This window comes from Amblyomma americanum, chromosome 1 (assembly GCF_052857255.1).
Source record: "Amblyomma americanum isolate KBUSLIRL-KWMA chromosome 1, ASM5285725v1, whole genome shotgun sequence".
Classification (NCBI taxonomy): Eukaryota; Metazoa; Arthropoda; class Arachnida; order Ixodida; family Ixodidae; genus Amblyomma; species Amblyomma americanum.
In genome coordinates this window covers 115,790,774-115,814,855 of record NC_135497.1, presented here as the reverse complement: position 1 = coordinate 115,814,855, position 24,082 = coordinate 115,790,774, and the positions used below count along the sequence as shown (strand labels likewise).

The 24,082-nt window shown below is 50.3% G+C and overlaps 1 protein-coding gene across 2 annotated transcripts in view; it reads right to left on the bottom strand.

Annotated features, from left to right (window-relative positions):
• Positions 1-20,016, bottom strand: part of Cbp53E (Calbindin 53E) — a 191,832-nt gene extending 171,816 nt beyond the window's left edge. Inside the window, exon 1 of one of the 2 annotated variants that reach the window (XM_077646592.1) lies at positions 19,614-20,016. In XM_077646592.1, the coding sequence (XP_077502718.1) occupies positions 19,614-19,749 (136 nt within the window). In that variant the 5' untranslated portion in view covers positions 19,750-20,016. The remainder of the gene's footprint in view (positions 1-19,613) is intronic. The other variant, XM_077646593.1, reaches the window with a different exon arrangement.
• Positions 20,017-24,082: the final 4,066 nt, after the last annotated feature.

Sequence of the window (24,082 nt, the reverse complement as noted above, 5' to 3'; positions counted from 1 at the left end):
ATTGATTGATTGGTTGATTAGTTGATCGATCGATCTGTGGACTACCAGGCATACTGTAACGGAGAGCTCCGGATTAGTTTCGATCATCTGGGGTTCTTTGACGTGCGTCGAAATGACAGCACACGGGCGTTTTCGTATTTCGCTTCCATCGAGTTGCGGCCGACACAGCTGGGATCGAACCCACGACCATGAGCTTAGCAGCTGAACGCCTCAGCCACACGGCAACCGCAGAGGGTCGCATGCCTTCTTGAGGCGCACAGCCCATGTCCGAAAATACTCTATGACTGCAGCTGCTACCTTTGCTTTCATCAAGCCTGCACATTCCGGTTAGTGTCCGCGTCATATTTCCACGCCTTTACGCCAGCTAGCCACTGAGCCATGCCAACTGTAGGTTCATACCCGCCATTTTGTTGAGGCAAAAAATATTGAAGCCGTTCTCAACCGTGTTGAACTCGCTCCGAACACTGTCTTGTTTCCAACGGGGGCCTCGCACTTTTGCGACTCACTTGGCGAAGTTTGATGCGTGAAACGGAGAGAATGAACATTTGAGGATCGATAGTTTCTCCCCACCCTTATCTTTTGCGCTCGGCGACCTGATTTCGTCGCTCGCCGGGGCTGCTCCCTCGGTGTTTACCCCGCGGCGTCGCACGCGTCGGGGCTTTTTGCGAAGCCGGCTCGAATAACGTACGCGGCGGAAAGCGCCTGCCCGGCGTCCGGACCTGCCCGTGTGTCCACCGCAGGTCATTATTTCTCCCGGCTCGTAAAATTCAGAACGGCGCTCCAGGAATTCCTCGAAAGCCCCGAAAGTTTGTTTTCCCATTCTCCGAGGGCTTAGGCGCCTTTCCCCCTTTCACGGCGCTGACTGGGTGTCATTTATTTTGTTCTAGTTTTTAGTCTCCTTTCTCTTTTTTTCTTATTTGCATCTACTTCAGGCGCTTGGCGCTGCTAATGAAAGTTCGCGCGGCAGCTTCGGACTCGTGATGCGCCTCGCGCGCAGTCGAAAATGCATCGACAAACAGATTTAACAAAAAATCTGTCGCCCCTTCACGTGACTTGCATGAAGAAAAAGCGGCGCGAGCAGAAGCGTCCGTCCCGTCGTTAACGGGTCACATTATTCAACCCTCTTTCTTTTTCTCTCTCTCTTTCTTACTGAGCCCTCCCCTTATTAAACTTTCAGCCAGGTGGACTCGCGCTAAGCTGTCCGCGAAACTGCCGAAAGCGACTACGGTAATGAAAAGAAGAAATAAAATAGGGGGAGGGCAACATAAAACAGACGGGATCAAATTGTCGCGCGCAGAAAAAAAAAGCACGTGCATACGTGCATACGAAAGGAAACCTCACGTGCGTGACCTCCGTTCAGCGGCTGCCGCTTTCTGGGACTCCGGATATTGGCTTCCCGTGGCTTTGTTCGTACGTCATCGATGTGATACCTGGCAAATATTTTTATGTGGCAGCCATCTGAATACACGGAATGTGTGCGTTTGCGCCTGGTGAGTATTTTTCCTTGAAATGAGTGCCCAACCACTCCCAGCCAAGGCTGTTAGCCGTGCCTCACAAAGGGTGCGAACCGCAGTGTTCCCAATGTTCCAGTGTTCCAGTGATGCCCTTGTCGTTTTTCTTTATTGCTGCCTAGCTTTTATTTTAATTTGCATAAGTTTGCATCGACTTAACTCGCATTATTTCGCATTTTTCCTTCCTTTACATTTTGTAGTGGCGCCCTTTCCGCCCAACGCTTGCCGTTACTGAAGCTCCCGTCGCATTACGAAGAGGCTACATTGCGTGTTGCAATGCAAATGCAATTTCGCTGCCCCGTTCATGCCCGTCCCACTCGCGCTGCCATTAGATGATGTTAGCTCACAAGCTTCCAGCGGTGTCCCAGGCGATATAAATCAAGCTGGCTATGCGCGGGTCCTGGTAAGAAAATGTGCAAACAAATCCGCACAAAAATGGCACGCGTGCGATCATAGTAATTCTGCTTTGTAATGCACGGCCTTTGCGCAACAGAATGAAGCAGCCTAGAAAGATCCCACGCCGTTTCCTTGACATAACTCCGACCCGAACGAAATTACAGCTATCGCTGTATGAAAGACTTTCTCCCATATGAGCAGTGACGATGTAGTATGTCGTAGCCGAAATCTGCCCCGTTTACCTGCAACCCAAAGACAAATGTTTTCTATAGATGAATCTAAGTCATGTGCTGTCCGAGAGGCCGCGAACAGTCTGGGGGTTTTTCTCTTTTTACCCTCTTTTACCATGCGTTCCATGTGCGCATTTTTACCAAGTTTTGCGCAGACGCAACTGACAAGCTTGCCCGGTGGACGCCTCGGCTTCGGCTCCGGCATGCTCGCAACGAGCCAGAGGAAGCAGCTTGCGCGCTCGGCTGGCTGCCGACGGTTGCCGGACAGCCCGCGGAGAGCTCAACAGGCTGCAGCCGCGTTAGCGGTGGTCGCAGCACGAACCCGATCCACTTGAGGGCCCGAGCTGCCACTGGTACTGCAACGGCGCGCGCCCGGCGCCAACGCCATGGAGAGCACCCACGCGAAACCGATTCACTCGGCCACCCAGCCGCCTGCCCTCACCTGCGCGGCGAAAGAAGTGGTCGCTCTCGCTCGCTTCATACGTACCGCTTTCCCCCCGTCTTCTGCCCGTTCGCTGCCAAGAGTTTTAATGCGAAAGGACGAGGCAGCAGGCAGATGAGCGGCGGAACTATGGGAATCCGGGCATCTTCTTGACAACACATGAAACAAGACTCGCAGGAGCACTTTCATGTGTTGTCCTAGCGGCCTTTCGGCAGAGAACGTACACCAACTAGCCCAACAGTCTGTGAATCCGGGCATAAATAGGGCCTATCGGATTGCATGGGGACTGCAATACTGCGCTGCAATGAGTGGTTTTCCAGACAGGTAGGACATGAGGTAGGAGGGGTACCCAGTCGCAGAAAGGAACAAATTAAGACGCGAGAGAAATGCGCCAGCCTGAATGTGGTTGCGTCGACCAGAATAAACGCAGACATCTTTTGGAGTCGCGCAGTAGGCACTAACGGAGGCTTCTCCAGTCCCTTACAACCGATGAGAAACAGCACCCGCTCGCAAATGTCGTGTAATTAGAGCTTTTGTGTTTCTTTTCATCCGCTCTTGGGGGGGGGGGGGGGGGGGTAAGAAGGAGAAGGAATTGGTCCAAGTGAAATCCGCCTTACTTTTATAATCGTTAGTTTCAGAGTAAAAAAGGGTGTAGCCTCTCGGGATCGCGTCTTAGAAAATTTATACTTGGCATTGGCTCGCGACTGTTGCTCTCGCGAGAACGGGATTACCGGGCCGGAAGGGAAGAGGCTAGATGAAAGGCCGGCTACGTGTATACAGCGAGGAGCACATGAGCTCGCAGAAAGTTCACTTTTATTTTGTCTCCCCTTTCTTTTGGTGCAAGTCCTTTGAAAAGGGCCACTTACTTGGTACCGAGCTCACTGAGCGTACCTTTTGTCTGGGCCGAAGCCTAGCCAGCGCACTGGCTTCTGAAAGGGGAGTTCTAAAAGGAGATGAGTCATGACGCACGCCGCAATCCGAAATACTTTCATCCGAACTATAATGCCGAACTCGCCAGTTAGAATTCAAGGATCCAGAAAGACATATGAACATAAGACCACACGACTATACTACTTGACCTGAGGGAAAGGACAGAACACTCCTGGGAAGAACGAACAACACTGAAAAAGCGAAGGCCAGTCCACTAAGAAAAGGGCTGGAAGTTTCCGCTCGACTGAAACTCGGACGTCGCTGGTGAAACGTCGAAGTAAAGGCAGTGAGCAAACCCCGCTGCTCTGCCGCCAAAGGCGTGCGACGCTCGTACACAAACACCGACGCAGCTGAGTACATACGCCTCTGCGCCGGCAAGCGCGATCACCGCATCTCCCTTGCGCCGTCCTGCGTCCCAGGACAACGATGACAGAGTCGGTGGAGTGGTGGCGAGCGCCGTGGGTGCCGTGGCCCCTCGCGATCTTGAACTCTCCCCGCGGTGGCCCTAATTAGCTCCGCGTTGTCCCGCGCTGTGTTCCGTTTACATTTCTCATTACGTGGACCCGGGCCCTCACGTATATGCGGAACCTGCGTACACCAACAGATGAGCTGTTCGTTCGGGAGAAGCGGACTCGCGACGTTGTGCGAGTCCATTGGGCGGCGGTTCCAGTTTCCTTGTAATGTGACTTCCGGGTACTTTGCGCAGCTCTGCAGCGAACCATTCAACAGCGATGTTCACTGAGTAGGCACGGCGACCAGCACTTTGTGTGCATTTTGTTTTCGATGCCTATTTCGTATACTGAGGTTCTTGGATTTAAAAGTGAACCATCAGCAAGAATTGAAACGCTCTCGGTCAATACTCTGGGCTGTGAGTTGAAAAGAAAATAAAATCTCGGGATATTAAGTCAGCAGGCACTTGGTGCCGGTGACGCAAATGTTGTCTGTTCGCAGCCAAGTGACAGGGGGCTGCGCCACTTGTAAGGCATTGACACTGAAAAGGCGTAAATCCAGGGATTTGCGGCCACCCTGTAAGCTGGCGTGGTTGATTCAGGGGAAGCAGCTGCAGAAAAAATAAACTTCTTACCGCACTCATTTCTCCTTCCCAGTAACATTTTAAAACAATAGGGTGGAAAACGATATAATCGGCTGCAAAATAGCATTAGTAAATGTGGGTGCTATCGACATCAATTCTAGCGACGTGCTGAGGGCGTCAATCACAAAGATCATTGACTTTCACAGGGATAGGGTACGAGCGTTGAAATCTGGCCGCTTTCGCCTGGCTCTATTCCTCTTGTCCTTCAGGCGAACGCCACACCGGGAATACCTGGCACTGCGGTCATCATGGACAAACTGAATGCGACAAACACCGATGGACTGTGGGACTGCTGCCATATGAAAGAGATGTCTATATTTCAGCTTTTTTTTTATTGTGACACTTTTCACCTTTTGTTATTCGGTGAACCGCCGCCTCGCGCACTCCTGTTGCGAGAACTTGCATCTTTGCACGTTGGTTTCACGAAAATGGACAGATAATAACAAGGAAAACAAAAAAAAAGTAAACTACAGATAGCATTCCGCTACCCAACATTGAGGTGTGGTGAGATAACAGAAAGAAGAAAATTAAGGGGAAGCATAGTACTCAGACGTGGCCATCAAAAAATAAAAGAATTTTGTCAGACGAACTGGCCCTGGAAATTAAAGGCGGGCTCCTTCCTTCCTTCTTTCGCCAAGGCAATCGGCCATCGATCAAGAGTTGGCACTTTGCAATGCGTAAAACGATCAGAAGAAAAAGAATTCGAGTCGCTGCACCGGCATCGAACCTATTGCCTTACTCTACCGGCCCTGTAGCGGCTGAGACGCGTGACTGAGCTTTCCGCTCCTCAACCGTGCATCCATAATCCGAACGATAGGATAAGCTGGGTGCGAGGAGGAAGGAAAGGAGATAAGTTTACCTTCTTTCACTCATGCAGGCATGTACGAGAATGAAATACACTGCGGAATGTCAATTTAGGCCTATAGCGCGAAACCGGCTTTTTTTATGACCACTTGTGTGCCTCCTATAAAGCTGGATGTAATTCCATGCTGCCAAGAGGGATACTCGCATGGACATAAATATTCTATTTGAAGTTCGCTTGCCTGACGAGCCCACCGACCGCATTGAACGCTATACCTATGCTCGTCTTGCTTGACAGCCTCGAACGATTACAGGCAATGTGCATGTCAGCAGAGACAGGTAGTTAACAAAGATGGAGCATGAAACTGACAATAAACACACATTTGGGTGAATTGCAAACTGTTCGTGATGAAAAAAAGTTCTCTCACAAAAAACCCACCGATGTGTATGAAGTGAAGGATTGCCGATACCCACACTCTTTCCTTAAAGGACGGACACATAATTTTAGTCGCATGTTTTCTTCTCTGTAATGATCAATAAGGCCGTAGGGTACATGGATCACCACTTAGTATTCGCCTACACCCGCTAAATAATTTGAGATTGAATTTCTTCTCATACTGTTTCGTCTTCACTTTCGTCAACCGGACGACGGCTCTGACGTGCAAGTGTTTAGACCATGTGAGGCATGCAAAAAACCGCAATATAACTCTTGATACGTCGTTTGTTGTCATTCCAGCTCTCGAAGCAGGCTGGCTTAAGCGTCGTAGTGAATTAAAACCACGTATCCGTCATTATATTGTGGTTTTTATTATGTATCTTGTGACCTAAACACTTCTTACACGTCACAGCCATCGTTCAGTTGAGGAAACCGAAACCGATAGCATCAAGAAGAAATTCTTTTATAAACTATTTTGCGGGCGTAAGGGAACACCACGCGGCGATCCATATATACTAATGCCTAACGCATAACTTGAAAGAAGAAAACACGGAGACAAAAAAAAGTGGTAGGGTTTTAGCGCAGTTAAACCGTGTAGGCGTGCGAAAGCATGTGTTCATTCTTCGCCTCTTCTTTCTGGCATCTGCATGTGCGCGCGTTTTTATGGAGGAAAAACGCTAAGGCGCCCGTGTGCTGTGCGATGTCAGTGCACGTTAAAGATCCCCAGGTGGTCGAAATTATGCCGGAGCCCTCCACTACGGACCTATTTGTTCCTCTCTTCTTTCACTCCCTCCTTCATCCCTTCCCTTACGGCGCGGTTCAGGTGTCCAACGATATATGAGACAGATACTGCGCTATTTCCTTTCCACCAAAAACCAATTATTATTATTATTATGTGCGCGCAACCGCGTTTCTCGCTCTCCATCTTCACACCCTCTCTCCACTCGGCTGCAGCTGGCGCGACGCCCTCCATTGGCTGCAGCTGACGCGACGCTGCTCTGAACCAACCCGAGCTTACTCGAGTAACTCTGAGGCTTCACACAAGATCCTTGGTTGTGTCTGACCCCGTTAATTTGTGCTCTCGCACTAAAATTTGGTGTCTATACTCTTTCAGCTCCGTACAACTCGAACTCGGATCAGGCATCCTTCGCAATTAAGCTAGGCCCATTGCCATGCTCAGAATAATGAAACTGACGTGTTGCTGCGACAACCACGACTAAGGAAAGACAGAGGGCGCTAGAGTCGCGCCACGCTCATCCGCGTTGCTGGTCACGCGCCCGCACAATAATCCACATAACACGTCACTGAGTACGCAGAAGGCGTTGCGGAAAATTAGAGTAGCATGCCTTCTTTTCGTTTTTAAGTTTCTCAAAGTTACTGTGCTTGTAGTACGCCTCTAGAGGTAACTCTCTGTTCAACGTGAATTGCGTGGGTGTTTTGGTTACGGTGGGATGCCACATTTAGCGCTAATTTTCGCGAACCTCAAGGCACGCGTCACAAGCGGTCGAAAATGCGCTCCGTGTTAAGCGTGTAGTCAAGATACAATGGCTCTGGAAGCTTGATCAATTATTCGACGAAAATTAATTTTTGTGGGTGTTAATAAAAAATGTAAACGCGCGACCGCTGTCAAAGACAAATGATGTTCAATTACGGTCATGTCTTCATCTTTTCTAAGCTTTGGACGCGGTGGGATGCCGTGTTGCTCTAAACCTTTGTGTGCCTGTGCGCCAACTTTGGCGTGCGTGATTGTGTGCGCGTCTGCTTGTGTGCATGTGTGCATGTGTGTGCGTGTGTATGTGCGTCTAAATAGGGGCTTCGCAATTAGGGAAACACGGTTGCGTGCGTGGGATAGGAGCAGGAAAAGGGGTGCCGTCCGGTTGCGAATCCGGAATAATGAGGTGTCATTACCGATTGGAATCGTTCTTCGCGTGGCCCGCCGAGGAACGTCGGCCAAAAAAAAAAGAGAAAGAAAAAAGGAAAAGAAGTGGGAAGAAAGCACGCCCGCTCTTTTCGAGGCGAGAAAGGCTGTAATTGCGACCTGGCGCGCCGATCTCCATAGCCCATCCTTCTCGCAGAGTTTGCCCCCCCGGCCTGAGCTGCTTTGATGGGCCTCTTTTGGCCTCCTGAACCTGGTATTTAGACCCCGCTTCGCCGTTGCTAAAGTGGACGTGCTCGCGTGAGCACAAGTCGGACCGCCGAATGGCCAGAAACAGCTTTTCCGGACTTTCCATTCTGCGATCACGCTGTTATTGGTTCCGCAGGGCGGAGACTGAACGAGCGCGTCAAGCGCAACGTCACAATCGCGAGCTCTGACGACGACCGTGTGCAGACGACGGCACGGTTTCCTCCGCTGCAGCCATGTCGTCGCGCGCATTTCTTTCTCAAACAAGCTTGGCTTCATTTCATGTCGCCGGTCGCTTGAAACCGATCGTTTCCGCTTCCCAAGGCCTGCGCAAGACGTCGGAACAACGCCGTGCGGGGAGCACTTATTCGAGCGTAACAAATTCCTGACATTGCGCTCGCTGCTGTGTGACCGTCGCATGCCATAATGGAGGCGGTAGCTGGTGCAGGAAAAGTAGCGACCCCTGGTTGGAGTTTTCTGCCACCGCCAAGCATTCGCTGCAGCGTTCTCAGATCGCTCGCTCGGATGACGCGGCTTTGTGTCGCATTAACCTTGCAATGCCCAGACAACGAAAGCGCCGTCTAAAAGTCATGGCCTTCCAGTATTCGTGGCGTTTCCACGCACTGGACAAATTAAAAAAAAATAACTGCGAAAGTAGTAAAAAAAATTCTCGCATAATTAAAATTGGGTAATCGCGATAAATTCTGAATGTCTAAGGGCGAAAAAAGTGCGAATTAACACTCTGCAGGCTGCAGCATTCTCTATATCGATTCATGCCAAATTGCAAAACTGTTTCATCACGTGCTAATGCAGCTGTATACGACCAAATAAATTTTAGGCTTTTTCGCGGTTAGGGTTAGGTTTCGCAGTTTGTGATCTTCGAGCAGGCCTCCTGCATCTCTCACGGCTTGCACTTTGACCTTGCTTGGGTAAATATGTTGCGAAAGGCCATTTCTCTCGTAATGTGTCGAAGTGAGAACTTTTGCGAGCATAAAAGAAAACTATTCACATTCATGCAGCCTGCATCATGCACGGTGCGCCATACATTACAGGGTAAAGGAGGCTTGACTTCTCTAGATGAACCAGCGCAGAAAGACAAACGACTAGCAGAATAACGACGACGTGGACGGAAACGCTGAGCTAACAGGTTTTACTCGAAAAGAAATGGGGACAACATATATATACAGTTTTTAGTCCAGACCCGTGACGTAGGAAGCTATAGACAAGAACCATTTTGATTTGGAAACGTGTCAGGAGATACCAAAAAAGAGAAAAACAGCACGAAAAATGGGGAAAAAAATTTGCGCCAATAAAAGAAAGAGAGGCACTAGCCACGTCGTCCATGCTGGTTCGCCAAAGATCATGGAAGGACAACTAGACCAACAACAAGTGTTGACTTCTCTAGACCGTAAACAGTAGTTTTACACACCCTCCGTGGTGTGCTCTTTGCTGAAGGGAGAACCTGACGGCTTCGTCAAAAGATTGTACTCGTCTGGGATGAGGTTGTATAACAGTACCCGTGATGGTAAGCAGTGATTAGCTGTCGCGTTCATCCTGACGTCGACACGTGACGCTGGACTTCAGCGCTTGTGCGCCGTCGTTTGTCTCCGTGTTTCGTCCCTGTGCTGCTACGGGCTGCTGAAAGAAGCCGAGGCGACATCCATGAACGGTCAACTACTCTCATCATTTTTTGACGGAGATGATGGCTATAGAAAATTGTCCGACCGAAGCGATTTGTTCGTGACAAACTCGCGCGCCAAAGAGCGCAGAACTGACTTCGAACGGGCTGATAACGAGTACGGTATAGCGCACATTACACGTCAGTGCTACCCGCGCCGCATGCAGTACTGCGCCAAGGATGTGCATATTCCGTGCTACCAGCAACTCTGGAATTTCCCTTTTTGAGAGCTGCCTTAGCTAACATTTTTTTTTTTGCTGCTTCTTCGCGGTGAAATAGCACCGGGAAAACAAGTCGAATACCAAATGATGTGGCACGATAAAGGCTTTAGATGCTGCTTCTACCGCGGCCGACTTCCAGTATTTACAGCACAGTTCATAGACATTGGAATCATGCGTACAAGATATTGACTGGTTGGTAGTTACATTATTTGCCTCTGGTCCGTACTTATTTCGTGTTTGTTTCTACTTTTGGTATAATTTAGCCCGTAGTTCACTCCAGTGTTTGTGAATTGAAATTCTGTAGTAATGTGCCGTGCTTGCGTCGGCTTTGGTGCGGCTAATGAACGAGCGTCCGGAGTAAAAAGGGCGTTGCAGCCTGGACCAGTTCACGTCGGACATTGAAGTGATTATACACAAAAATAATCACGGGAAGGCCTTCGCTTCTTTAAAAACGGATACCTGTTTGAGGAATGTAATAATATCTAAAAACGAGCGATGAATGCGAATAATTTTTTTGAAAAATAAACAGTACCTATCTAGACTCAGAGTGGAAGCGTCGAAAATTTATATTTTATCCTTGTTGGACTGTCGGTCAAAACTACTTTTACGAATTATTTGCAACCCGTGTGTCACCAACGCAAGACTAAATGACGGAAAACACACGACCGAAAAAATACCATCACCAAATTAGAATAACACGAAATTCTTAATGTCGGGAGCGCTAATTTTCCCTCTTAGGTTGAGACAACTATAGACGCAGTGCGCAAAGGAATATGACACCTGATGAATAAGAGTCAACGACGTCGTCTACGCAATCCTGAAAATGTGAGTCAGGACACAGAAAGTAGACACCAAGTACCGTGTATAAGTCAGTACGAATCTTTACTAACGAGGAGGAGGAGGTGGAGGAGAGACTTTAATGAAACAGGACTTCACCAACGAGATCAGTTCTCAGAGCCTGTAGGCATACCAATCCAACTCACGAACTGTGCGCATTACGTCGAGAAATAAAAAAAACACAAAAATGTAACTCGTCGCGTGGCTTGGCTGCGTTCCTACGGGGAGTTTCAGCACAATCTGCGGTTTGAGAAAAGTTGCGATGTTCGCGTGAGTGCCATATTTGTGCCGCTGCCTCAATATCCTCAATACCGTTTCCTAAAACCAACGCGACGGTTCTCATCAGACGCCGGACGGCGGCCAAGAAGAAGAAAAAGAAAAAAAAACAGGAAAACAAACTAATTTTTGTGAAAACCAGGCCCAAGTAATGCGTTGGATGCGCGCGTTAGGCGGAACGCCTATCAAGGCACGCCGGTGGCCCGACGTTATACGCGGTAACCACAACTCTTTTGCCGAAGCGAGACGGGGGGGGGGGGGGGGGGGGGTGCGTGGCAGAAGCGGGACAAAAACCCGGTCTGCGACGCCGTGACGGCGGGAACGAGGTTCAGGCCCTACTCTAGTTTTCTTTTTTCACTGCAAGAACAAAATTCCTCAATGACGAAAGTATCTACGTGCGCAAAAATTTAGATTGCGTACTTGAATAGGCTCGAAAGCCAAAGTTTCTTTTCATAGGCATTTAGACAAAAAAAATTCAAAGAAAAGAGCGCCAGACAGCGGGAAGAGGCGGAGAATTCTGCTCGTATTACTCTGCGCCGGCTTGCTGGCCTGCTTGCTTTCTACTCGCCCCTTTCAACGTGCAGCGCTCCGGCGGGCGCCGAATAAGAGCAGGAGTGAAAGTGCGCTCCAATTTTTATTGCCCCCGCGCATGCGGCCGTTGTTGGGGGCCAAAATGCCTCTCGCCTCGCTGCACCTTGGTCTCCTGCAGGAGCTGCGTTTTTCTCATTACCGGGCCGCACTGTGTTCGTGCGCCGCAACGGTGACATAATGAAAGGCGGGCATCGCGTGCCACCGAGGGCCGCCGTCGCGTCCACACGCGCCTTCGGGCGCGCCGCGACACGTTAGGGGAGGGCTGCCGTCACGGTGGCCCGCGTGTTATGAGAGACGACGGCGCAGTGCGGAATGCGAGAGCGGAGCGTGAAGGCGGCGAGGAGAAATAATAAAGGATAGCGGCCAGTGCGAGCTCCTGATGCTTGAAACCAAAGGGAGAGCTTCCTCTCATAGTTTCTTTGAACCGCGTGCCAAAGTGTGCTTGGCCACATGAATAATAATTAATAATAATAATTGGTTGTTTAGGGAAAGGAAATTGCGCAGTATCTGTCTCGTATATCGTTGGACACCTGAACCGCGCCGCAAGGGAAGGGATAAAGGAGGGAGTGAAAGAAGAAAGGAAGAGAGAGGTGCCGTAGTGGAGGGCTCCGGAATAATTTCGACCACCTGGGGATCTTTAACGTGCGCTGACATCGCACATCACACGGGCGCCTTAGCGTTTTTCCTCCATAAAAACGCAGCCGCCGCGGTCGGGTTCGAACCCGGGCGCGGCGGCTGCGTTCTTGGCCACATGGTACAGAGTCAGTCGCCGCGAATGCGTCCACGAAGGAATGCTTGCGTAAACTACATGATTTCACTGTAAAGCCCATAGACGGGTATCTTATAACACATGCTACTTTTTTTTGCTCGAAAATACATTACCACTTGCATACGTGCTTATTCACTTACTTTTATATTTACAACATATACTTCTCGGCGTCTGACAGCAAATAGGAAGACAAAAACTGCCCCAGCCGGCAAGCGTTCCCAGTATGTGCGCTAGGTTTGTTGTAGCACGTATGCGATCAAGTATGTCCCCAATTGATGCCACAAACGCAAAGCTCATACGGTTCTGGGGCTTTTCGTCGCAAGATGCTGCAGAGATTCGCCTTCTGTGGAAAGGTGGCCATTGCCTCGCTCGTAGAGGAAATTTTTTTCTCGCTTTCAAGCAGCCCTTTTTATGCCTGGAGAAATGATTCTTTGGTGTAAAGTGTCACCGATAATTTCTACAAGAGGCGCTAAACTAAACGACTGTCTGCTAAGCGCAATATTATAGTTAGTTTTTCGAGTACTGCTTATCTTTTGGCACAAATATCCTAAAGACTACCGCCATAATTTATTAAGGCCAGACGGGAAGCACAATTACAGAACGCTTTAGAAGAGGAGCTCCGATATACGTATAACAGTGGCAGATTATCTAGTGTGGGGCTCTTAGAAATGATGGCAATAAACATAGACGCCGTCAATATGCCAAACATACCACAGCATGTCCCGAGTTAGGTCTGCGTTTCAAAACTGTATGCTGTCAACGGTGTCGCACCTGATAAGCTTGGAATCAAACGTCTGAAGCTTGACCACATCGCGATAAAATACTTAAAAATCCTGACTAAAGCGAATAAAGCTGGCCATTTGTACGTCTTCTGAACTGGTGTCGTCTTTTTCGCACCCTTCACAACGGGAACATATTCCAACTTGCCCAAAAGTCTGACATCGGGACCGAAATTTTCTATGGGCGTCAGATTTTGACGGCGTAGTCGTACATTTAATAGCTATAAATGAGTCACAGTCATCGCTAAATAAATATTAACTGATAAAAAGGATACTCTCTAACCACTCTCCGCCAAAATTTTTCTTGTGATTCGCGATTCTCGCATTTCTGGCATTTCGAATGTTTGACATAACTCCGCCGCATAAATCTGCTTTTGCGACATGAAACTTATAAATGAACAATAGGTAGGAGGGGGCTCCTGTCAAAAGGGGAAACAGTAGTACCGACCAAAGGTTGTTGGTAAAAAGGTTAAAACGTTTCGGCTTCCATGCTGAAAGCTTTGATCACCCTTGTGTGAACAGGTCTTACGAATGGAAGCCGAAACGACCTTAACCTTTCTAATCACTTTAGGTCAGCTTTCCTATTTTCTGTCTTTGGCCTAAATTAGCCACCCGTCTAGATCAGATGCCGTAAAACCGTCAGATTTCAAGGGGGAGGGGGTATGGCTCATGAGTATACCAGGTCCTCTGCTCGGTCGCGCAGCTGTTATCGCGTCAGAAGGGAACACGGCAGTGACTGCTGTTGACCCGTAAACTATTCTTGAAGTTCAGCAATTTAAAACCGATCAGATCGAGCACGACTTCATAGAACTGTGAAGCGCCTGGCTGGTAAACTCATGTAGTGCCATAAGGAATGCCGAGGGCTGCTGAACTCTATGGCAGTGTCTTTTGCGGCTCTCTCGTCGACATTTATCATCCGAGCCGTCGCCCTATCATTGCTTCCTCACAAGGAAAGCTAAATTCGACCTACTCGTTGTTTGGTGAGGAAGGTGGGTATCGGCATGCGCTGAATTTAAAACCTACCATTAAAATAAATCGCTGGCTAGTTCAGCCGCTGTTTTTTAGAGAAAGTCTCCAGGACTTTAGCGTGACGTTGCGAAGTGCCAGACGTACATGTGCAGAGAGAGTTACACATACTGCGGATCTTCGCCTTTCTAAATGAGGAGTCGGCGTGGCCCCAACCAGTCATTCATCCGCCGGCAGCTGTGCACTTGTGGGGCGTCTTTACCCAGCGTTGCCCGCGCACCGCAGCGTTGAAGGCGTGAAGAAACGTTAGGGTGGAAGCATATTGCGTTGGCGGTGGCGTTGCAGCGGCGGGAAGGTTGCAGCACAGCGATGTTGCAAGCGCGGCTCAGGATGGGGTGCGTTTATGAGAGAGACAAGTCTCTGTCAACGAGATTCGCAAAGCTCCTGCTGTCGCCATATGCGCGCCGTTCTTCAAGTATAGCGGCATTTGCGTAATGTCGCACCTTTTTCTTCTTTCTCTAACATGCGCAGCCATCCGAATTTTTCCTGCGGATTGCGAAAGAAATCTCGGCTCTTCTGTTTCCTCAGGAGAATTTTTCACGAGGACACTCTGGGCGATCACTTGTTCTTTTCTTCTTTCTTCAGCGGTTAGAATCCCAAGAAAAATGCATAATAGCTAACTCGTGCGTTATTACCTTTCTCGTTCTTACGTAGTCTCACTGCATCAAGAGTGCGAGGCATAAGATAAGCGAAGTGAACGTATGCTTCTTTGTGCCGGCTGCCAGTGTCGTTTCTTCACTTTATAAAAGTGAGCTTTCAAGCGTAGTTTTTATGCAAAACAGCATCGCTGCCGGAGCCGATAGAGTCCAGCTGTAGTTACGAAGACGCAGACTATACGTAACGTTTACTCTCACACATTTACAAACATACTCTTGCACAACCTGAAGCCAGGTAAATTGGGAAGTATGTCAGTAATTTGAAACACCTGTATTCGAACCAGCTGTGACGTTTTACGTCTGTTCGTTAAATGCTTCTTGCTGTCGAGAAAGACTAACTCATTCTCGAAGGTGCTTTCAGGCGTGAATCTATGAAGTTTATCCGGTCTAGATAAATGCGAAGTCACCAAAACATCGATAAGCTAGCTTGCTGTTATTATTATTATTATTATTACACTGCGACGCAACGAAACAGCATAACAAAAGAGGCAGCCGTGCTTCACAGCATTCGGGCAGGTGTCACTTTGCATTGTAAAATGGGGTACAACAGAGGTCAAAACGCTAGCCTAGAAAACGTTCTGGGCGTGTTTCGGGCCGAACACGCGATATCTAGCGATAACATTCGGTGGGAAATGGTCTGGATGAAAGCATGTGCAGTTAAACTAACCGGATTTCATTGTCATTTCTTGCCTTCTTGGTCTCGGCGTCTTTGGGAGCTGCGGAAAACACGGCTCAGTCGTTCTAGACATGTGTTCGGTGGACACAGTTACTGCAAATAATCAATCAGCGATAAGCGTAACAAGACAAAACGCACACTAACGATGCATTAAATGAGGTGTTGTTATTACTAGGCTCCATAAGACAAAACGTAATGGAAAGTGAAATTCGAAGCTCGAAACCAACAAATAGATCGTGAAATCGTCGCACATGAGACCCCGGAAAGCCTCAGGGGTTCTGTACGCAGAAACCCGAGTATGAGGCTGCTTTAAAATGTTGGCATCAACGCAAGAACGCAGCCATATATGATCGGCTTGCTGTTGAACCATTTCACTCGAAGTCAGGTGCATTTCGGAGTTCCTATTGCGCTGTGTTGTTACTGCTCCCATAATTAAAATGTAATTAGCAAAACTCGGGGGTCAGTGTGTTTACGTACAACTGCGCGTGAACCATGTGAAACGAAGATGACGAGAGTTTCGAAGCCGCTTCCATTATATACTTCGCAGTGCAACTCCTGCCCACAAAAGCTGTTTAACCGGTTTCACATTTCACCGGTTTTTAGCGGCAGGCTATGTAATCAGGAGTTTGACTAGGGTAGCCCGAGGGTTCCTGTCTCAGATACTGGGGGTTTACATGAGCCCGACAAAAGTCGGGTTAAGTCGGCTGTCGGGTAGAAAACCGGTTGTCGGGCTCATGTATACGCTAGGGGGTCGAGATAAGTGGTCGTCGAGTCGAGCTGGGCCAGCCCGGCTGCAGGGGGTGGGTTGACTCGTCCCGGCGTTGGCCCGACCCGGTTGAAAGGACCATGTATACGCTGCCGCATCGGCTTAGCGCCTCCTCTCCTGCCTCCTCTCTGGTATGGCGGCGCTGCGCAAGCCTGGGCGCTCCTCCGCTTCTTCTAGCATCCGCGCGTGGTTTGCTTGCTCGACGCTAGGGGTAGCGGCGATCTCTGCCCGACAGAAAATGGGTTCATATAAACGCTGTCGCGTCGGGTGGTCAGCCCGACATCTGGCGCGGCCCTACTCGACCCGCCGCTGTCAGAGCAAGACCCTACAGACGCTCCTCAGCTAAGCGCACAGTAACCAACTGGTCAGCGCTAACCGATGAGGAGCTCAGAAAAGAACAACGTACTGTCATCAAGCGGGAAGTTTAGCGATGCTGAATTCAACTCGTAACGCGCACACGTGGCCATACCTGACAAGGTGACTGCTCGCGTCCACTCGCTTCTCCCTGCTCATCATCGGAAGAAATTTTTTTCCGTCAAAAACTGACAGAGAACCACTTTTCTTCGCCTTTCGTAGAGTAAAAAAATGCCAGGAATTATAATTAATTCTATTCCCTGCAGGCGGCGGCCTTGCTACTGCGGCAGGTTTCTTTCTGTATTTACATCACGAAAACAATTACTTGTGGGCTTATTTTTCGGAACACTTGCGCTGAACCTCGTGTCTCGAACGTATAAGCTTGACTGCCAGGGATGCGACGCACTTTCCAGCTTTGGCGTGTGACGGATTCCGTGTTTGTTGAAATAAGCCCCTCTCAGCTCTCCCGAGAAGAAACGCGAAAGGCATGCTTACAGTGAGGTGTGTAGCTGCGTGCGTAGCTTGTGCTCGTCTTTGTAGGCGCTACTGCTTCCAGTCTCAAGTGCGGCTAGACACGCAGAATTCGTCTTTCTCCGCGGTAAGCGCTGTCGCAGCATGCATGTCCTGGCCAAAATCTCTCCCGCGTTAACCTGTAGCCCGAAGAGAATGTTGTCCAGGTGTGCTTGCTCCATAACTGGGATACGTGGACCAGAAAGCGCTCTCTTGAAAAGGTGCCACCTATGGTCCCGTGGCTCGGTCTCGTCTGGGGTACTCGCGAGTGTTTCGCACTCATGAGGGCGGGAGAGGGCGTGTTTCTATTTTGTTTATTTTCTCCGCACGCCTGCCGCGCACAGCCTTTTCTCATTACGCACAGTCGGGTCGTAATCAGCAAGGCGCTGTCGCGGGCTGGTTGGCCATATATCAAGGTCTAACCACGATGCGGCGGTTCTCAAAGGACACGGCATTAAACGAGAGCCGACGCGCCACAAGTGTGTCGTCGCGTTTAGGTTAATGCCACGTTCAGTGCAAGCTACAGCAGCGCTCTTAGTTGCGCGCAATCATTCTTCGTCACGTTTATATAATCGCGCCTCAGACCACTGCAGCACACAAAGAGGCGAAGAGGCTGTTTCCCCGCTGGAGAAAGCTGAGAAACGCTCTGATTGAAGTCCGCTAACTCGCTGGTGCGTTTAATACTCTGAAGCAAAACCACTTTTCAGGAGTAAACAGAAAGGTTTGGATGCTGTTTTCAGTGGTGAGGCCGTCAAAGGCTCCTCACTTTTGTATTCTGCTTTCTTTTTATTTACACGGTGGAAAAACTGCGAATTTCGCTCGTTGGAACAAAAAAAAAAAAAGCAGAGGTGAGGGGAGAAAAAAATAACTGTAAATTACTTGTTTGTGGATAAAGGGCTGCGAGCCTTTCCCACCGCCATCTGCATTTTTCGAGGCACCTAAACGTAATTAACGGCCAAAGCAAAACCAATTACGTTTTGCCGCGCACGGCTGGGTCACCGGAACGCGAGCGTGCGTTTCAGCGACCGCGCTACAAGGCCCGCGCCGTCGAGGGTCCTCGGGGCGCGTTTGAGCTGAAAATTTCACGAGGCTGGCGCCGCCGGTTCTCTTTCGGCAGCGCCAACGGCCAAGCGCTCAGACGCGGAAAGCAACAAATGAAAACTGCTCACTTGGGGCCGCGCAGAACTCGTTTATTCTCTTTGTTACTCAGACATGCAACAGCGTCAGGAACAGCTTCATTTCCACTTGGCTTTCGGAGTTGCATACGGCACCACGAAAACAGGCGCCGCTGTAAAAGGAAGCCGCACCACTCCTTAGCGGCCTTTTAACTAAAGCATAGAGCAGGCGGCCGTGACCGGTTTACGTCACTAATTAGCCATTAGGAATGTGTAGCAACTTTCGAGCTTTGAATGACCAGTCAGCGGCCGCTTGCAAGCCGAGGATACCACAAAATTCTATGGGCAATTGCGAGCAGACCGAATATTTACAGTCCGGCAGAGCCGCTTTTTAAACAGTTGCAAGGTTTGAAATGAAGTAAGTATAAGTGGGCTCTACAGCGGTACGGGTTTTGAGCGTGCGTCGGAGTGTTAGCGCTGCTATAGGCTGAAAAAAAAAAGAAAGAGCTTCTTTGGCGATCTACATCGACAAATATCTTATCAGTCGACTACAATTTCCTTGTACATGTGGTCATGGTAGACTCAGCACCTCTTTAGAGGGCATCACCAAAGGAAATTTTCTCGTCTTGCTTTCGCGGATGGGAATGACCCTAGAACACATGCACGCTGACATGTGCTATGGTAGTATTTTTTTTGTTTCTCCACTAATATGGAAAACTTTGAGTAGCGGCCAACCACCGCTAATATGCTGAGGGCATTGAGCGCATCGTTTACATGTCAGAGTGCCTCTGATGGGGCATGTATCGCATCATTGGCGAAGCCACCCGAGGCTGACCCTTGCGGTACTTTATTATGCTTCCCCTACATGTGCAATATAACGAGCTCAACGGGAAATTGCCCTTTCTCTGAACTCAATCCTGATGACCTGTTTAAATGCGCATGCATACACGGTCTTTTTCGATCCTGCATTAGAGGCTAGACGGACGGCTACAACCATGAATTATGTAGCGGAGTGCCGTATGCGCTTCCAGAGAGGGAAAAAAAAACCCCGCATTTGTGTGCACCTTGGGTTTGTCATAGTGGCAGTGTTTGTCGCCGCTTGTGCAGGAAAGCGGCGCGCGCTGCAAACAAGCCATTAGCGCTCTGCACTCCTGTGGCGCCTAATTAGCATTCGCGATGATGCAGCAGCATTCGCGAGGACCAACGGGGCATCGATTCGCTGCTGTTCGATGGCAGTGCACGTGCCACGTGCCGCGCTGGCCGAGCGAGGCCGCACAACACGTGGGCCGCCCCTCGCTCGGCGCCACGCGGTGGCCGGCGCGCCCAGGACCGCTGCGCGGGACCTCCTGGGCACGTCGGCCGGTGAGGTGCGGGGTTCGAAGGCATGCGTGTACTGACCGTCCTTGTCGTAGTGGCTCCAGACGTCCATGAACTGGCTGGCCGTCAGGTTCTTGAGCTCCCTAGTCTTCTTGTCCCTGAACTGGCGCATGAAGTTGGCACTGCTCTTGTTGCCTGCCTTGGTGCTTTCGGCCATCGCGCTCTGAGTCAAGTTTTGGCAGAGGAGTGGTCTAAAAGAGCAGGGCACGAGGGTGGGAGGCGCAGGTAGAGGAAGATTGGGGAGACGTTCAAAAGTCGTCCGAGCGGGTCGATCGGCAGGGCCGTGTGGCGGGTTGTCGCGTAGGGGGGCGCGCTGTTCTGTGTGTGTGCTCGACCGGGCCTCGAGTGCAGCTCTGCGCGGCGTGCTCTGCGGACGACGACGAGAAGCTGCGGCCGCCGACTGCGTCCGACCACCGCCTGCCGCCGGAGGGCGCCCCGCCGGCGCAGCCGCAGTATCGACCTGCCGCCGCGGCCCGCGCCGCAGGTGCGCGCTCTCGGGCGCTCCTCCGGGAGCCGCCGCTGCATGCGCGGGCCACTTCTGGCCTCCGCCGGGTGCTGCTACTACTACACACACCGCGTCTGTGAGCGCCAACGGTGCACCCACGTCTTGGCCACCTCCATAGGTTACAACTCGCATCCTACTAGTGGACGGAATTACGGCGCGGTTGAAACAGAAAAGCAATAGTTGATTATTTTTGCGTCCTGTTTCTTAACAAGCGCTGACCAGCCATCGCAGCTGACGACAATTTATGCAACTTATTTACGGCTGGCTCGCTCATTTCTCGCTATCCGGCGGCGATGGGAGCGCTGTAATGAAACTTTGCTTTCATCTTTAGCTTCTGAAGTTCTCTGCGCGCTCAGTAAAAAGAAAAAAAAACAGAAGAGACAAAGGAGTAGCCGGATGCTGGTCGCGTGGCAGCCTGTCTCGCGGGACTAATCGCGAGGAGCAGCCGCCTGCGCACGGAACGCAGTAATCAGTGGGTCGCACTGTTTGCTGTAGCTAGCCCGTCGGTGTGAGCGATTGCTCGGAGCCGTGTCCGGCGGGGGCATTGATCCGGGGCGGAGACCCGCGCGCCCATCGAGGACCCGTTTAAGTCGCTCGGCCCGCGAGCTGCCCCCGCCGCTGCTGCTGGTGCCGCACTGCGTCGCCGCTGGACGCACACACCGGCCCCGGGAAAGGATCAGGCCGCCCCGCGAGGCCAAGAAAGGAGAGCGCTGTTCGCGTCAACAGCGCCAGCCGAATGTAGTGGTCGAAGCTTTTAGCTACCGCACCCGTAAAATGTAACTCCGCGAAAGTGGCTGGCTTCTACGAGCGCCACCACCGAGCGCAGAATACGTGCCAGCTCGTGGCTAATTAGGCTAAGCGCACCTACAAAGAGTTTGTTGGAACGAAAAAAAGAAATGAGAAACAAAAAAGTGCACCTGCAGAATATAGGGTGAGGTTACAAGGAAAGCCTCTCCCACTCCACAAATGTGCTGCGGGTACGTGAATGCACCTACAGTCGGATACGACTCAAGAACGCAGCGGCAAATGCCCCTCCAGGGTGGTCCTCCAACCGATGGCGTCGGCCTGTTGTCATGACGTCGCGATGCTTGCTCCAGCTGTCGTGGCATCACGGCTGGCTGGTGCAAGGCGATTGACCGCGACGTCATGGCAAGAGGTCGCGACGTCACTGGACGGAGGGCCTCCTTTGAGAGGCATTTGTTGCTGCACAACACGGGACATGTTTCGCCTCGATTTGTTTCCTCAGTCATATTTGTTTTGTTTTCTATTTTTCCTACATGGACCAGATATTTTGACCGGCAGTATGTTTAAATAAATAATAAGTTACGAATACGTTGCCGAGCCGCCGCGGTAGTTCAGTGGTTATGTGCTCAGCTGCTAACCCGAAAGACGCGGGTTCGATCCCGGCCGCGGCGGTCGCATTTCGATGGAGGCGAAATTCTAGAGGTCCGCGTACTGTACGACGTCAGTCCATGTTAAAGGACCCCAGGTGGTTGAAATTATCCGGAGCCCTTCACTACGGCGTCCCTCGTAGCCCCCGTCGCTTTGGGACCATTAGACCTAAACCATAAAACTTTGACCACCGTACAACCTGTGACGACAGAGCGTGTCTCGCAAGCAATGCCGGCCGCCCTCTCTGATATCAAAGGCGGTGCTGGCCAATGGATTGCAAGAAAAAGAAGGAGTCGGAAAACAAGAATTGCAAAATGCAGCCATTGCAGGTTGACAGAAGTATTAGCGGGATGCATGCCGGGAAGACGGAAAGCAAAGAAGAACAAGGAGAAGCGTGCAGTGTTGTACAAGCCGGCGGCAGCTGGCGAGGAATGGTTCGTGACATCCCAGCTGGCCTATCCCGTCAGCCAGTGATTGGATAGGTATGCAGGGCGTGGAAGAGGCGTACTTATGCCTGAATATCATGGCCGAACACAATGACGAGGCTGACGTCAGACAGAAGCGGTCAGGGAAAAGTGGGAGGGCGCTTCATCTCGACGTGATATAACCGAAGATTTTAGCGACGACGATACTGCGCGGGGCAAACATATTGTGCGATGACATCAAGATGCACGGCCAAACAGCGCGGCTGCTATCAAAGCAGCCGAAGTGTTTACGACCCTGTCAGTGGCTCGGGTGTACAAGGCTCTGCTTCCTGCCCGCTGCGCGTTTTCCTCGCGCTTTTTCAGATGCTGCTTCGGTGCCGTCTTTGGGGCTACAGTCAGCTCGGTGTCAGGCTTAGAAGAAATAGGCACCCCGAGGGGTATTTCGTTGAATGTGCCGCTCGTTAGTGGACGATTGCATTGACGCGAACTTCTAACAAATCAACGCAGCACACGAGGGTCTTCAAACAGTGCGTTCAATCGCTATCGGATCCTTCTGGATGGCGAAAAACGGAAGGAAGCGATAGTGGTCTGACGTACAGCAGTCTGTCGTGTCTGTGAACAGCCCATGTTTAAGTTGTCTGCAGTGCGACATGCAATGAAGGACTGTTAGCTACATTGTTATGCGCCCGCCCATCTGAGCCCTCGTAGAAGGGAACAACCCTATGGACGGGAAAAAGAGAAATTGTGATGGAGAGTGCAGTTGCTGTGTAACGGAATTTTACGAAGGTGTGCTTTAAGTCCCGTTCAGTACAAAATGCAGCTCACGGTAAACGATGTGGCATGAGAACGCCATGCGCGTACTACACGACTGTTCAAACAAAATCATCGCTGATAATGAAATTCTTGCCTAAGTCTTGAAGATGAAAGCTTGCTACTTGAGACTGCTGTCTTTATGATTTCTTCTTGCAGAAGACAAAGCGCGCGTTCACGCAGTCTAAAAAGTTAATTAATTCATTATACGCTAATGTCCAAAGAAGGCTCGAGCAGCGCTAGTACTTCCCGTCCTTCCTGCTCCTGGCGTGAAACAGATGTGCACTTTCGTGCACATCTGTTTCCGCTATCCTGTTTGTCACAACAAACCAATCTATGGTATTTCTATTGCAGGCCGCGCTCTTTCCCGACGGTACTAGGGATTAAACAAAAAGTACATTCGTCTGACGTTCTTCGGAAGCATCGGACAGATGTGACATTTGGATCTGTCTAGAGCTCCTGTGATGGAACTCAGCCAACAAGCAGTGGCATACACGAAACAAACACAAAACCCTGTGCGAACAGATTTTATTTGATGGCTTGTCCACCAACACGGACACTCTCCTGTGGGCCATTTATTTGGAACCGCCTTGCGTAACTAAGAAGTAATGACTGCTGTAAGCGAGAAGAGGAGCAGACGAGACTTCATGATGAAATGACGCGCTTTATTGCGCTTTGTTTTTGAGTAAAGAGAAAAGGCAGAAGAAGGCCGACGCAACATTCCCGTTTGCTTTATAGTTTTTTCTGCCTCTGGGCCGAAGAAGTGATCGGAGTGGCAGTGCGTTAGAATTTTGCAGCTTCATTAAACTTCAGTCAAAATTAGATAATTAATAACCCGTTTTCGCGCCAACGTTAATGAGAAAACTGCTTTTTATGATTAACTCCTGCTTCGCTTGAGGAGAGCAGGAATAAGAGCTCTTGCCCTATCCGCGCTCCCAGGAAAGTTACGTACTCCAGAGAGCAACTTAACTCTTGAACTCGCGTCTGCGTGCGCGGAAGGCGACGTGAGCGCCTTATTGAGGTCTAATGAGCATACGCTGCCGATCTCGATGCCACTGTCCCGTCACCGGCGTCACCTTCTGCCTCTGCTGACCTACTCATAAATTCACGAATATACTTTCTTCCTGCATGCCGACCCGCATTCATTACAACCAGAAAAAAAAAGCTGGCGGGAATTGGCCTTCTTAAAGTGTATTTTGGTATATTCCTTGAACGTATCGGCACAGGAAGACTCTGTGCACGGAAGGGCGCCAAAGGGACAAGTCACCATGTGTCCCGTTGTATCACTCGGCTCCTGCCGCGAGTGCGTTCTCCCGTAGTGAAGGCAGAGGTGTTTTGCATTCGGGGAAGCTAGAGAT